The sequence below is a fragment of the Coregonus lavaretus genome (genome assembly GCF_964263955.1).
Source record: "Coregonus lavaretus genome assembly, chromosome: 7".
NCBI lineage: Eukaryota > Metazoa > Chordata > Actinopteri > Salmoniformes > Salmonidae > Coregonus > Coregonus lavaretus.
Window position 1 is genome coordinate 21978256 of NC_139994.1, and position 15917 is coordinate 21994172.

Sequence of the window (15917 nt, forward strand, 5' to 3'; positions counted from 1 at the left end):
GTACTGAAAACCATTGAATACATCTACCATGTCTCTGTCGCTAACAAATACAGTCATGGGTGGTAAATACAATTCACTCGAAAGGCAAGGCACTCTGGGAAATATGCAAATAAGGTAAAATACATTTTCAAGTTAAATTGTATGTTTACTTAACCTAAAATTAAAAGTTGAGTGAACATACAATTTAACTTGAGAATGTATGTTAGTTCAGCTACTGTAAACGCCCAAATGTTGAGCAAACTCATAATCCTATTTCAGCTGGTTGTCTTACAATTGTACGTTGAGTCAACATATGTATTATTTTACAGCGCAGTTGAACAAGAGGCCCACCGATATCTACCCCAGGTTTCCACTTGGCTGGTCGCCACTGGGATTGTCAGACTCTGCCTCTCCGCTTGCCCTGCCCCTCCGACACGTCAGGCGGTCCAGGGACCTCGGGGAGATGCTCTGTGATCGGCAGCGGCAGCAGCAGGCGAACACATCAGCCAGGTCAGCCCGGAAGGAGGGCGTGTAGAAGCTGTAGATCACTGGGTCGCAGCATGTATTGAGGTTGCCGAAGACGAAAAGGGCGTGGTGGACGTACTCGGGTGTCTCCTGGAGCATGGCTGGCTTGAACCAGTACCAGATGCCCAGGAGGTAGTATGGCGTCCAGCAAATCACGAAAGACGCCACGATCACGATGGTCATCTTCAGGGTCTTCATTCGCGCCTTGGGGATCATGTCAGCGCCACTTCGCCTCAGGCACGGCTCCCCACCTGAAGTGATAACAGACATACACAGTTTGTGAGGAGATTTGGAATGGTACTATGTAAGTTGAAGGTGTAGACGATGACAAGTGCCCTGAGTTTTCCTGACCATGTAAGCTGATCAGGACCTGACTGGCTGATTGATTCATGTATTAGATGTACAAAAAGTTAGATTATAACACTGAGTGTACAAAACAAAACATGTTCCATGACAGACTGACCAGGTGAAAGCCATGATCCCTTTTTGATGTCACTTGTTAAATCCACTTCAATCAGTGTAGATGAAGGGGAGGAGACAGGTTAAAGAAGCCTTGAGATAAATGAGATATGAAGTATAATGGCGCCGGAGGAGATGGCTGCCGTTTTATGGACTCCTAACCAAATGTGTGCTTTGTTCGCATTATGTGTAACTTATTTTGTCCATACTGTTTCTGCCACCATCTCTTATGACCGAAAAGAGCTTCTGGATATCAGGACAGAGATTACTCACCTCGTACTGGACAAATATTTTTCCTTTAACAAGTCGGACGCGAAGGATTTACTTCAGACACTCGACAAGGCCCAAATCCGCGTCATTCGCAGGAGAAAGAGATGAAGATATCGGTGACGTAGGTCGGGGTGCCTTGTAAAGATCCGACGGCGAGTTGGTAATCTGCCTCTACCATCAGTCCTATTAGCCAACGTACAATTATTGGATAACAAAATGGACGAGCTACGATCGCGAATATCCTACCAACGGGACATTCAAAACGGTAATATCTTATATTTCACTGAGTCGTGGGTGAACGACGACATGGATAACATACAGCTGGCAGGATTTACGCTGCATCGGCAAGATAGAACAGCTGCCTCTGGTAAGACAAGGGTTGGCGGTTTGTGTATATTTGTAAACAACAGTTGGTGCACGAACCATCAAACAAGCAAAGAGTCAATACAGGACTAAGATTGTATCGTACTACACCGGCTCCGACGCTCGTCGGATGTGGCAGGGCTTGCAAACTATTACAGACTACAAAGGGAAGCACAGCCACGAGCTGCCCAGTGACACGAGCCTACCAGACGAGCTAAATTACTTCTATGCTCGCTTCGAGGCAAGCAACACTGAAGCATGCATGAGAGCATCAGCTGTTCCAGACAACTGTGTGATCATGCTCTCCGTAGCCTTTAAACAGGTCAACATTCACCAGGCCGCAGGGCCATACGGATTACCTGGACGTGTACTCCGAGCATGCGCTGACCAACTTGCAAGTGTTTTCACTGACATTTTCAACCTGTCCCTGACTGAGTCTGTAATACCAACATGTTTCAAGCAGACCACCATAGTCCCTGTGCCCAAAAACACTAAGATAACCTGCCTAAATGACTACCGACCCGTTGCACTCACATCTGTAGCCATGAAGTGCTTTGAAAGGCTGGTCATGGCTCACATCAACACCATTATCCCAGAAACCCTAGACCCACTTCAATTTGCATACCGCCCCAACAGATCCACAGATGATGCAATCTATATTGCACTCCACACTGCCCTTTCCCACCTGGACAAAAGGAACACCTACGTGAGAATGCTATTCATTGACTACAGCTCAGCGTTCAACACCATAGTGCCCTCAAAGCTCATCACTAAGCTAAGGACCCTGGGACTAAACACCTCCCTCTGCAACTGGATCCTGGACTTCCTGACGGGCCGCCCCCAGGTAGTAAGGATAGGTAACAACACATCTGCCATGCTGATCCTCAACACGGGGGCCCCTCAGGGGTGCGTGCTCAGTCCCCTCCTGTACTCCCCATTCACCCATGAATGCATGGCCAGGCACGACTCCAACACCATCATTAAGTTTGCCGAACATCACAACAGTGGTAGGCCTGATCACCGACAACGATGAGACAGCCTATAGGGAGGAGGTCAGAAACCTGGCCATGTAGTGCCAGGATAACAACCTCTCCCTCAACGTAATCAAGACAAAGGAGAAAATTGTGGACTACAGGAAAAGGAGGACCGAGCAAGCCCCCATTCTCATCGACGGGGCTGTAGTGGGGCAGGTTGAGAGCTTCAAGTTCATTGGTGTCCACATCACCAACAAACGATCATGGTCCAAACACACCAAGACAGCCGGGAAGAGGGCACGACAAAGCCTATTCCCCCTCAAGAGACTGAAAAGATTTGGCATGGGTCCTCAGATTCTCAAAAAGTTATACAGCTGCACCATTGAGAGCATCCTGACTGGTTGCATCTCTGCCTGGTATGGCAACTGTTCGGCCTCCGACCGCAAGGCACTACAGAGGGTAGTGCGTACGGCCCAGTACATCACTGGGACCAAGCTTCCTGCCATCCAGGATCTCTATACCAGGCAGTGCCCTAAAAATTGTCAAATACTCCAGCCACCCTGTTCTCTCTGATACCGCACGGCAAGCGGTGCCCAAGTGCCAAGCTTCTACCCCCAAGCCATAAGACTCCTGAACAGCTAATCAAATGGCTACCTGGACTATTTGCATTGTTCTTTTTTATTTGGACCGATCTATTTTTTACTTAACACTTATTTTTCTTAAAACTGCATTGTTGGTTAAGGGCTTGTAAGTAAGCATTTCACTGTAAGGTCTACACCTGTTGTATTCGGCGCATGTGACAAATAACATTTGATTTGACTTGATTTGATTGTGTATGTGTGCCATTCAGAGGGTGAATGGGCAAGAAATTATATTTAAGTGCCTTTGAATGGGATGCCAGGCTGTCACGTTCGTTGATGAACGGGTCAGACCAAGGCGCAGCGGGATATGCAAACATGTTTATTTACACAAATAAACACACGACAAAACAATAAACTAACGACACGTGAAGTCCTAAGGTAACACAACAAACCTTATACAGAACAAGATCCCACAACCCACTAGTGCCAATAGGCTGCCTAAGTATGGTCCCCAATCAGAGACAACAAGCGACAGCTGCCTCTGATTGGGAACCACACCGGCCAACATAGATCTAGACATACTAGACTTATAACATAGACAATCACAACATAGAAAATCACACCCTGACTCAACAAATAAGAGTCCCCAGAGTCAGGGCGTGACACAGGCGCACTGGTTTTAGTGTGTCAATAACTGCAACGCACACAGTTTCCTGTGTGTATCAAGAATGGTCCACCACCCAAAGGACATCTAGCCAACTTGACACAACTGTGGGAAGCATTGGAGTAAACATGGGCCAGCATCCCTGTGGAACGCTTTCGACACCTTGTAGAATCCATACTCCAACGATTTGAGGCAGTCCCCAGAGTCAGGGCGTGACACAGGCGCACTGGTTTTAGTGTGTCAATAACTGCAACGCACACAGTTTCCTGTGTGTATCAAGAATGGTCCACCACCCAAAGGACATCTAGCCAACTTGACACAACTGTGGGAAGCATTGGAGTTAACATGGGCCAGCATCCCTGTGGAACGCTTTCGACACCTTGTAGAATCCATACCCCAACGATTTGAGGCTGTTCTGAGGGCAAAAGGAGGTGCAACTCAATATTAGGAAGGTGTTCCTAATGTTTTGTACGCTCAGTGCATATACAAAGGTACAAAAATAAATAGAGATTTTCCTGGTCTGATCATGTGGACAGTAAAAACTTTGGGCCCTAAATATGACAAGCAAGTATGTGTTGTCGAAACATCCAATAGTCAAATATATCACGAGAGCAAATAATGCAGTGTGCAGAGTCTCTTCACCTTTTACACTAACACATAGAGACACACACCTTTGCCCTTGTGCATCTGACGGCTGATCTCGATGAGGATGTGGGTGTAGCAGAAGCTCATTGCTAACAGGGGGAACACGTAAAGCGTGACAAAGTGAAACATGTTGTAGACCGTCTCTTGCCAGCGATGGTGGAAGCTTCCATACGTCACACACTGAGTAAATTCCACTCCCTCTGCTTTGATTGCTCGAAAAATGAACAGCTATGAGATAAAGAGAGACAAAGGGGTAGTGAGAAATCATGATAAAGGTATATCAAACAATCAATACACATTTTATTTCAAGCCCTCTTGACAGCAGCAGTTGTCGCAAAGGTCTTTAAAGTAAACCTGACCTATGGACCAGTAAAGTGCATACGAAGCACAGTGGCAAGGAAAAGCTCCCTAGAGGGAAGAAACCTAGAGACGAATGAGACTCAGGGCTCGATTCAATCCGTATCGCGGAAGTTCAGCGCTATAGTGTGATTGAAGTTGAAAGGCAATGTTCCTTAATCCTTGGAGACTGCATTCATGGTAAACAATGCATATGCCGGCTCAATCAGAAATTGCCTTTAAATTCCAATTGCGCTATAGTACTGAACTTCCGCAATACGGATTGAATCGAGCCCTCGGAGGGTGGGGCCCATTCTCTGGCTGTACAGGGTAGAGCATATGTAGCGCATGTTAACTTGGTCTCCTAGTGTGGTAAATTGATTGCTCAGTTATGAGGGCAATGCTGCGTTAATAAGTACAGTACATACATACGTTAATGGAGTGAAGAAAAGTATAATTAAATGGGACAGACAATTTGACGCACTCAGCAGCCTTTTAATGACCTAATCAGAAATCTATTACAAAATCAATCTATTCTAATCTGTTAGAATGATGATTCCTCTCAATACGGTTTCTGCACCAGTGGTGATATGATATAGAAGTGATATGATATAACAGTTATATGAATTTAATGTGAAGTCCTAAAACGTAAATCTATAATTTTTAAATCTCTATAATTTTTTAATTGCCTTGTTATAGCATATCAGGAATCTGTAATATAATACAGTCATCTTGTACAGTACTGAGCAAGCGCAATCGGCAGTCATGTTCACGACTTTTGCCACAGGTTGCGTGTCTCTCCTTATTTTGGGGTGTTTTCACTGTTTATTGGAAACGCTAATGTTTATGAAGATAACGAGTTAAATATTAAGTATCTATTTTTGTCAGAGCTATTTTGGGATAATGTTTCTGCATTTGTATATTTTGTAAATACAACCTCTGGATCCAGTCTTCTCCATTACCTGTACTGTAAATAAATACCACCTATTTTTGCATCTGATCTACTGACTGTCTCAACAGTTGCTGCTCCACACCAACTAAATAGGCTGCCAGCTCCTCTATTTTAACACTGAGCACAAGTGTGATAGCCCATGAGTGCTTTTGTGAATGTTTAGGCCAATATTTATGTTACTCTTGAGGATGGCAATAAATTCATTATCTTCACTCCAGTTACAGTGGCTTGCGAAAGTATTCACCCCCCTTAGCATTTTTCCTATTTTGTTGCCTTACAACCTGGAATTAAAATGGATTTTTGGGGGGTTTGTATCATTTGATATACACAACATGCCTACCACTTTGATGCAAATGCAAAATAATTTTTTCTGTGAAACAAACAAGAAATAAGACAAAAAAACAGAAAACTTGAGCGTGCATAACTATTCACCCCCCTAAAGTCAACACTTTGTAGAGCCACCTTTTGCAGCAATTACAGCTGCAAGTCTCTTGGGGCATGAAAATGTATGCACTCACTAACTGTAAGTCGCTCTGGATAAGAGCGTCTGCTAAATGACTAAAAATGTAAATGTATGTCTCTATAAGCTGGCACATATAGCCACTGGGATTTTTGCACATTCTTCAAGGCAAAACTGCTCCAACTCCTTCAAGTTGGATGGGTTCCGCTGGTGTACAGCAATCTTTAAGTCATACCACAGATTTTCAATTGGATTGAGGTCTGGGCTTTGACTAGGCCATTCCAAGACATTTAAATGTTTCCCCTTAAACCACTCGAGTGTTGCTTTAGCAGTATGCTTAGGGTCATTGTCCTGCTGGAAGGTGAACCTCCGTCCCAGTCTCAAATCTCTGGAAGACTGAAACAGGTTTCCCTCAAGAATTTCCCTGTATTTAGTGCCATCCATCATTCCTTCAATTCTGACCAGTTTCCGAGTCCCTGCCGATGAACAACACCCCCACAGCATGATGCTGCCACCACCATGCTTCACTGTGGGGATGGTGTTCTCGGGGTGATGAGAGGTGTTGGGTTTGCGCCAGACATAGCGTTTTCCTTGATGGCCAAAAAACTCAATTTTAGTCTCATCTGACCAGAGTACCTTCTTCCATATGTTTGGGAAGTCTCCCACATGGCTTTTGGCGAACACCAAACATGTTTGCTTATTGTTTTCTTTAAGCAATGGCTTTTTTCTGGCCACTCTTCCGTAAAGCCCAACTCTGTGGAGCGTATGGCTTAAAGTGGTCCTATGGACAGATATTCCAATCTCCGCTGTAGAGCTTTGCAGCCCCTTCAGGGTTATCTTTGGTCTCTTTGTTGCCTCTAATGCCCTCCTTGCCTGGTCCGTGAGTTTTGGTGGGCGGCCCTCTCTTGGCAGGTTTGTTGTGGTGCCATATTCTTTCAATTTTTTTTATAATGGATTTAATGGTGTTTCGTGGGATGTTCAAAGTTTCTGATATTTTTTTATAACCCAACCCTGATCTGTACTTCTTCACAACTTTGTCTCTGACCTGTTTGGAGGGCTCCTTGGTCTCCATGGTGCCGCTTGCTTGGTGGTGCCCCTTGCTTAGTGGTGTTGCAGACTCTGGGACCTTTCAGAACAGGTGTATATATACTGAGATCATGTGACAGATTATGTGACACTTAGATTGCACACAGGTGGACTTTATTTAACTAATTATGTGACTTCTGAAGGTAATTGGTTGCACCAGATCTTATTTAGGGGCTTCATAGCAAAGGGGGTGAATACATATGCATGCACCACTTTTCCGTTATTTATTTTTTATAATTTATTTGAAACAAGTTACTTTTTTTCATTTCACTTCACCAATTTCGACTATTTAGTGTATGTCCATTACATGAAATCCAAATAAAAATCCATTTAAATTACAGGTTGTAATGCAACAAAATAGGAAAAACGGCAGGGAGATGAATGCAAGGCACTGTATGATCCATAGATAGGGTTCATATTGCTCTCACATCTTACCCTGGTCCTCCATTCCTATCTGGAATTGAGGAAATTAACTGTCTATGCTTTTATGTTTCAAATAGTCTTTAAAAAAGATTTTAACTAGCATAATATTTTTTTCTTACTTTTGCTGTATTATAATTTCCTATTAAGGCAAATTCTTCCACTTTCTCAGTATTTCATGCAATTCATGACAGACTGTCATACACTCCACTTCTGTTTTCCACTTCCTCCATCACCAGCATTCAATATCAATAATCAATAATAAGTGCACACAAAAATCAATTTTAATCAGCATATTTTCTTTGGCTTTGTCAGCTACAGTCCCTTCAGAAGGTACTCATACCGTTGACTTATTCAACATTTTGTTGTGTTACAGCCTGAATTCAACATGGATTAAATAGATACAAATGTCACCCATCTACACACAATACAACATAGTGACAAAGTGAGAATGTTTTTGGGGATTTATATTTAATTTATTTATTGAAAATGAAATACAGAAATATCTCATTTACATAAGTATTCACACAACTGAGTCAATACTTTGTAGAATCACCTTTGGTAGTGATTACAGCTGTGAGTCTTTCTGGGTAAATCTAAGAGCTTTCCACACCTGGATTGAGCAACATGCTCTACCAATCTGTAGCTCAATTGGTAGCGCATGGCGCTTGTAATGCCAGGGTAGTGGGTTCGATCCCCGGGACCACCCATACGTAAAAATGTATGCACACATGACTGTAAGTCGCTTTGGATAAAAGCGTCTGCTAAATGGTATATTATTATTTGCCCATTATTCTTTTCAAAATTATTCAAGCTCTGTCAAATTGGTTGTTGGTTATTGCTAGACAACAATTTTCAGGTCTTGCCATTGATTTTCAAGAAGATTTAAGTCAAAACATTAACTCGGCCACATTCACTGTCTTCTTAAGCAACTCATTTTACATTTTAGCAGACGCTCTTATCCAGAGCGACTTACAGTTAGTGAGTGCATACATTTTCATACTGGTCCCTGCTTGGGAATCGAACCCACAACCTTGGCGTTGCAAGCAACATGCTCTACCAACTGAGCTACACGGGACTCCAGTGTAGATTTGGCCTTGTGTTTTAGGTTATTGTCCTGCTAAAAGGTGAATTAATCTCCCAGTGTCTGGTGGAAAGCAGACTGAACCAGGTTTCCCTCTAGGATTTTGCCTATGCTTAGCTCCATTCCGTTTCTTTTTTATCCTGAAAAAACTCCCCCATCCTTAACGATTACAAACCTAACCATAACATGATGCGGCCACCACTATGCTTGAAAATATGGAGAGTGGTACTCAGTAATGTGTTGTATTGGATTTGCCCCAAACATACAACACTTTGTATTCAAGACAAAAAGTGAATTGCTTTGCCAGTTTTTGCAGTATTACTTTAGTGCCTTGTTGCAAACAGGATGCATGTTTTGGAATATTTGTATTTTGTACAGGCTTCCTTCTTCTCACTCTGTCAATTAGGTTAGTATTGTGGAGTAACTACAGTGTTGTTGATCCATCCTCAGTTTTCTCCTATCACAGCCATTGAACTCTGCAACTGTTTTAAAGTCACCATTGGCCTCATGGTGAAATCCCTGAGTGGTTTCCTTCCTCTCCGGCAACTGAGATAGGAAGGACGCCTGTATCTTTGTAGTGACTATGTGTATTGATACACCATCTGAAGTGTAATTAATACCTTCATCATGCTCAAAGGGATATTCAATGTCTGCTTTTTTTTCATATACCCATCTACCAATAGGTGCCCTTCTTTGCGAAGCAATGGAAAACCTCTCTGGTCTTTGTGGTTGAATCTGTTTTTGAAATTAGCTTTTCGACTGAGGCACCTTACAGATAATTGTATGTGTGGGGTACAGAGATGAGGTAGTCATTCAAAAATCATGTTAAACACTATTATTGCACAAAGAGTGAGTCCATGCAACTTATAATAATAATAATAATAATAATACTTATGTGACTGTTAAGCAAATTTTTACTCCTGAACTTATTTAGGCTTGCCATAACAAAGGGGTTGAATACTTATTGACTCAAGACATTTCAGCTTCTCATTTCTAATTCATTTGTACACATTTCGAAAAACATAATTTCACTTTGACATTATGGGGTATTGTGTGTAGGCCAGTGAAAAAAATATAAGTTTAATCCATTTTAAATTCAGGCTGTAATACAACAACATTTTGAAAAAGTCAAGGGGTGTGAATAATTTCTGAAGGCACTGTATGCAGACATCACTCTCAGACACACATATTTCTTATAATTACACAAATACAATGGCATGGGGAACCAGAGGATAATAGCTTCCCTTCCCTTGTAACCCTTCCATCATAATTTCCCCATATCTACAGCTATCATAGCAGACAAACGTTGGTGACATATCATAATGACATATGAATGTAAACTGTTTTTCTGGTTGTAGAAAAGTCAGCAATATTACGCCTAGGTAAAGATGTTTCTTTCTGGAAAATACAACTTTTACAAATAGTATACAACCATGCCATTACAGAAGACGTCGGATAAACGTCACTGCAACCAGTTTTGCCTGCTGGGATAGCTTCACTTCGCTATTCTATTTTTGCCGCTGCTTTTGATCAGGGCGATTGAGGGTACACTTTGCCACCGTTCTGCTGTACTGAAGTGCTAATAAAATCGGCTTTCAGTCACCTCCCACTGGGCACAGACGTAATTTCAACGTCTAGTTTTCATTTATACTGAACAAAAATATAAACGCAACATATAAAGTGTTGGTTTATTGTTCATGAGCTGAAATAAAAGATCACAGAAATGTTCTGTATGCACAAAAGGCTTATTTCTCAAAGATGTTGTGCCAAAATGTGTTTACATCCCTGTTAGTGAGCATTTCTCCTTTACCAAGATAATCCATCCACCTGACAGGTGTGGCATATCAAGAAGCTGATTAAACAGCAGGATCATTACACATGTGCACCTTGTGCTGGGGACAATAAAAGGCCACTCCAAAATGTGCAGTTATGTCTCAAGTTTTGAGGGAGCGTGCAATTGGCATGTAGACTGCAGGAATGTTCACCAGAGCTGTTGCCAGAGAATTGAATGTTAATTTCTCTACCATACGCCGCCTCCAACATCGTTTTAGAGAATTTGGCATTATGTCCAACCGGCCACACAACCGCAGACCACGTGTAACCACGCCAGCCAAGGACTTCCACATCTGGCTTTTTAACCTGCGGGATCATTTGAGACCAACCACCCGGAGAGCTAATGCAACTGTGGGTTTGCACAACCGAAGAATTTGTGCACAAACTGTCAGAAACCGTTTCAGGGAAGCTCATCTGCGTGCTCATCATCCTCACCAGGGTCTTGACCTGACTGCAGTTCAGCATTGGAACCAACTTCAGTGGGCAAATGCTCACCTTCAAATGACCACTGGCACGCTGGAGAAGTGTGCTCTTCATGGATCCCGGTTTCAACTGTACCGGGCAGATGGCAGACAGCGTGTATGGCATTGTGTGGTCGAGTGGTTTGCTGATGTCAACGTTGTGAACAGAGTGCCCATGGTGGCGGTGGGGTTATGGTATGGGCAGGCATTTTATCTATGGAAATTTGAATGCACAGAGGTACCGTGACGAGATCCTGAGGCACATTGTCATGCCATTCATCCGCCGCCATCACATCATGTTTCAGGATGATAATGCACGGCCCCATGTCACAAGGATCTATACACAATTCCTGGAAGCTGAAAATGTCCTAGTCCTTCAATGGCCTGCATACTCAACAGACATGTTACCCATTGAGCATGTTTGGGATGCTCTGGATCTACGTTTACGACAGCGTGTTCCAGTCCCAGCCAATATCCAGCATTTTCTCACAGCCCTTGAAGAGGAGTGGGACAACATTCCACAGGCCACAATCAACAGCCTGATCAACTCTATGCAAAGGAGATGTGTCGTGCTGCATGAGGCAAATTGTGGTCATACCAGATACTGACTGGTTTTCTTATCCATGTCTCTTTTTTTTAAGGTATCTGTGACCAACAGATGCATATCTGTATTCCCAGTCATGTGAAATCCATAGATTAGGGCTAATGAATTTCTTTCAATTGACTGATTTCCTTATATGAGCTGTAATTGTTTCATGTTGCGTTTTCTATTTTTGTTCAGTGTACATTTGGTAAATTCAACTAACGTGAATTCAACATGAAATGAACAAATCTGTCACCATGTCATTGGATTTAGGCTAAAAGCTTTAGTTGATGACTTTCTGTAAATCAAATCAGTTTTCCACGTTGATTCAATGTCATCACATAGATTTATTTTGTTGAAATGATGTGAAAACAACGTTGATTCAACCAGTTTTTGTGCTGAATTACTTTAACCCCTGACCAACTCCACCAATCTTTGAAAGTCATTGGTCAATTAGTAAGCATAAACATGGAAACACTCAAGATGAGATTCACATTTACATTTTAGTAATTTAGCAGACGCTCTTATCCAGAGCGACTTACAGTTTAGTGAGTGCATACATTTTTCATAGATGGCTTCTGTCTGCACAAAATATCTGCTACTTGATTATCATAATATAAAGTGTGTGTGTGTGTGCGTAGTAAATGAGATGGATTCAATTTTCCATTTATTTCTCTTCACAGCCACAGTCACCAGTGCTGTGTTCAGTCACCATATGATGGGTTGCCTTAATTGCTTAACCAGGAACATGCATTTCCCGTAGAATGACCATCCATGTCAAGTGTGTGTGTATGGTTTGTAAAGTGGCCATATTGATCTCTCCACAACTCACCACCCACCCTCCTTTCTCTGAGCTAACATCTCTCTCCCTTCTCCACGGTCGACTGGCTCCCCCGCCTTGTGTCTCTCCCTCCATCCCTCCTCCTACAGCAGAAGTTCTGTGTTTTTCCCTTCTTCCTATTAATTTGGAACACCAGCCACTGACTAGCACCTCCAAGGTCGTGTCCACTGACAGCCAGAAATGTCATCTCTCCGAGGCTCTGACATTAAGGGGACTGGATTTGTGGTAAAACTCTCTCTCTCTGTGACAGTAAAAAAAAAAGAGGGAACACTCAGAAATCTAGCCATGCGGGGAGGGAAAGCTATTTTCTCTCAGGGCAGTGCAATGGGGCCTTCAACTCAGAACTGGAATTGATGGAGCATCCAAAGTACTGTACTTTCGGTTAGAAATTGATCTGTGAGCATGGAATGAAATCTATTACCTCATTTCTCAATTCAAATTCAAAATCAGTGCTTATTGGCATGAAATACATGTAAATACAAAAATATTGCAAAATATATATTTTTTGAATATGAGTAAAATTGCATAAATCCACATGCTTTGTTTCTAAAGACCAATTGACAATACATCTCAAATGATTGGATATATACATTTGAGTGAAAGCAATCTCTCTCTCCCTCCCTGCCTTCTATCTCTCCCTACCTGTCAGGGTGGCTAAAGGCTTATATCATTCACAGCACTACTGTTTGGATTGGGGTGGGACTATTATCAATATGCAGCTGACCTCCTCAGCCAATTTGATCATTTTATTTGATCATAGCAACACTTTGTTACCAAGCTGATAACTGCTACAGCTGCTTCCACTTCTAAGCCATTCTACTCACATTACTACAGCCATCAATCAAGAGCTGGTGTGCTTGTCCTATATAATTACAGTTGAATACACCAACCTTGGGAATGCTCTTTTGCTGAGATATCATTTCCTCACAATACACCACCCACCTACCCATAGGACTTAATTTGATTGGCAGATCACTGACTGTATGCTCTATTGTGTGAGGAAGATAGTGACCAACTTAAGATCGATTGCTGCCCTGCTATCTTACTAGCCTGGAATCCAAACTGAACAGCCCTCCATTTCACTATTGCTCCAATACACTGATTCAGTCTGGACTTGTTCCAGTAAAAGGCGACTTTGATCGGCTAGAAACTATGGTAAGGTTTAGCTTAAGACCCACGTGGTAAAATTTTGCCAATCAAAAGATGTGGTTTTCTGATTCGTAAATGGTGATCCAGTCATGGACCGCATTGTTATTTATGCATAACCATTACAAACATAGACACAAATGATTAATTGAATGTGGGTGCAAAGTGATTCAGTGAAGTGAAACCATAGAGAAATGGAGTGATATTCAATGTAGATAACATGGTAGTAAGATAGTGGATCAGCAATCAATCTCAAGTGGACCACTGTCTTCCTAACATAATAGAGAAATAGAAGTCTTACTAATTGACTATCCATGTTGTTAGTTCTGTAGTCTGAGAACGATGTAGAAGCTACCGTATGTACACCCACCTGTGGGGAGGCCAGGAGCAGGCTGAGGACCCAGGCAATGAGCAGCATCCTCTTGTTCCTGCGCCCGGCATCCAGCGCATCCAGCGGGTGTAGGATAGCATGGTGGCGGTCCAGGCTGACCACCACCAGGATGAAGGCAGACGAGTGCATGGCAAACAGCTTGAGGAAGCACAGCAGCTTGCACATGGTATCACCGGCGTACCACTGCACGGTGACGTTCCACACCGCGTCCAGAGGCATTACCACGAACGTCATCACCAGGTCTGCAGAGGCCAGGCTGGCAATGAGTGGCCGGAGATGGGCAGCCAGGCAGCGCCCGCGGCCCCGTGCCACGCTAATCAGCACGGAGAGGTTAGAGAAGGCGGCGAACACGAAGAGGACCATTGTGGCGGCCACGCGGACTCGGGCAGCGGCGGTGAAGGTGGGTGCCTCCCAGTCCGTGAACGACGGAGGGAGGGAGGAGTTATAGGAGGAGTTCTCTGGCGGGAACATTGGCATCGCCGACCAAAGAGACAAGTTGCCCGTCATCCTGTCATCCGACATCCTGGGAGTAAGAAAGGAATAAAATGATCATCCTCATTATCTTCATCATCATCCTTATCCTCATCATATCCTCGTCATCATAATAGTTTTCATTTGTAATGAAATCACTGTAGAAAGTGATTCACTTTACTTGATTTGGTTTATCTGACAGGGACATACAGTGGGGAAAAAAAGTATTTAGTCAGCCACCAATTGTGCAAGTTCTTCCACTTAAAAAGATGAGAGAGGCCTGTCATTTTCATCACATGTACACGTCAACTATGACAGACAAATTGAGGATAAAAAATCCAGAAAATCACATTGTAGGATTTTTAAGGAATTTATTTGCAAATTATGGTGGAAAATAAGTATTTGGTCACCTACAAACAAGCAAGATTTATGGCTCTCACAGACCCGTAACTTCTTCTTTAAGAGACTCCTCTGTCCTCCACTCGTTACCTGTATTAATGGTATCTGTTTGAACTTGTTATCAGTATAAATGACACCTGTCCACAACCTCAAACAGTCACACTCCAAACTCCACTATGGCCAAGACCAAAGAGCTGTAAAAGGACACCAGAAAATGTAAATGTAAAATGAGAAACAAAATTGTAGACCTGCACCAGGCTGGGAAGACTGAATCTGCAATAGGTAAGCAGCTTGGTTTGAAGAAATCAACAGTGGGAGCAATTATTAGGAAATGGAAGACATACAAGACCACTGATAATCTCACTCGATCTGGGGCTCCACGCAAGATCTCACCCCGTGGGGTCAAAATGATCACAAGAACGGTGAGCAAAAATCCCAGAACCACAGCCAGTACATGTCCAGGCCCGTCTGAAGTTTGCTAGAGTGCATTTGGATGATCCAGAAGAGGATTGGGAGAATGTCATATGGTCAGATGAAACCAAAATAGAAAGTTTTGGTAAAAACTCAACTCGTCGTGTTTGGAGGACAAAGAATGCTGAGTTGCATCCAAAGAACACCATACCTACTGTGAAGCATGGGGGTGGAAACATCATGCTTTGGGGCTGTTTTTCTGCAAAGGGACCAGGACGACTGATCCGTGTAAAGGAAAGAATGAATGGGGCCATGTATCGTGAGATATTGAGTGAAAACCTCCTTCCATCAGCAAGGGCATTGAAGATGAAACGTGGCTGGGTCTTTCAGCATGACAATGATCCCAAACACACCGCCCGCGCAACGAAGGAGTGGCTTCATAAGAAGCATTTCAAGGTCCTGGAGTGGCCTAGCCAGTCTCCAGATCTCAACCCCATAGAAAATCTTTGGAGGGAGTTGAAAGTCTGTGTTGCCCAGCGACAGCCCCAAAACATCACTGCTCTAGAGGAGATCTGCATGGAGG

The 15917-nt window shown here is 43.1% G+C and overlaps 1 protein-coding gene across 1 annotated transcript; it reads right to left on the reverse strand.

The window, feature by feature from the left end:
- Positions 1 to 336: 336 nt before the first annotated feature.
- Positions 337 to 14560, reverse strand: LOC311132435 (gonadotropin-releasing hormone II receptor-like; the record flags this gene model as incomplete). The annotated part of the gene is made up of 3 exons (XM_084165727.1): positions 337 to 755; positions 4487 to 4688; positions 14033 to 14560. The coding sequence occupies 3 exons, from the start codon at positions 14558 to 14560 to the stop codon at positions 337 to 339; spliced, it is 1149 nt and encodes a 382-aa protein (XP_084021853.1).
- Between the last annotated feature and the right edge of the window lie 1357 nt (positions 14561 to 15917).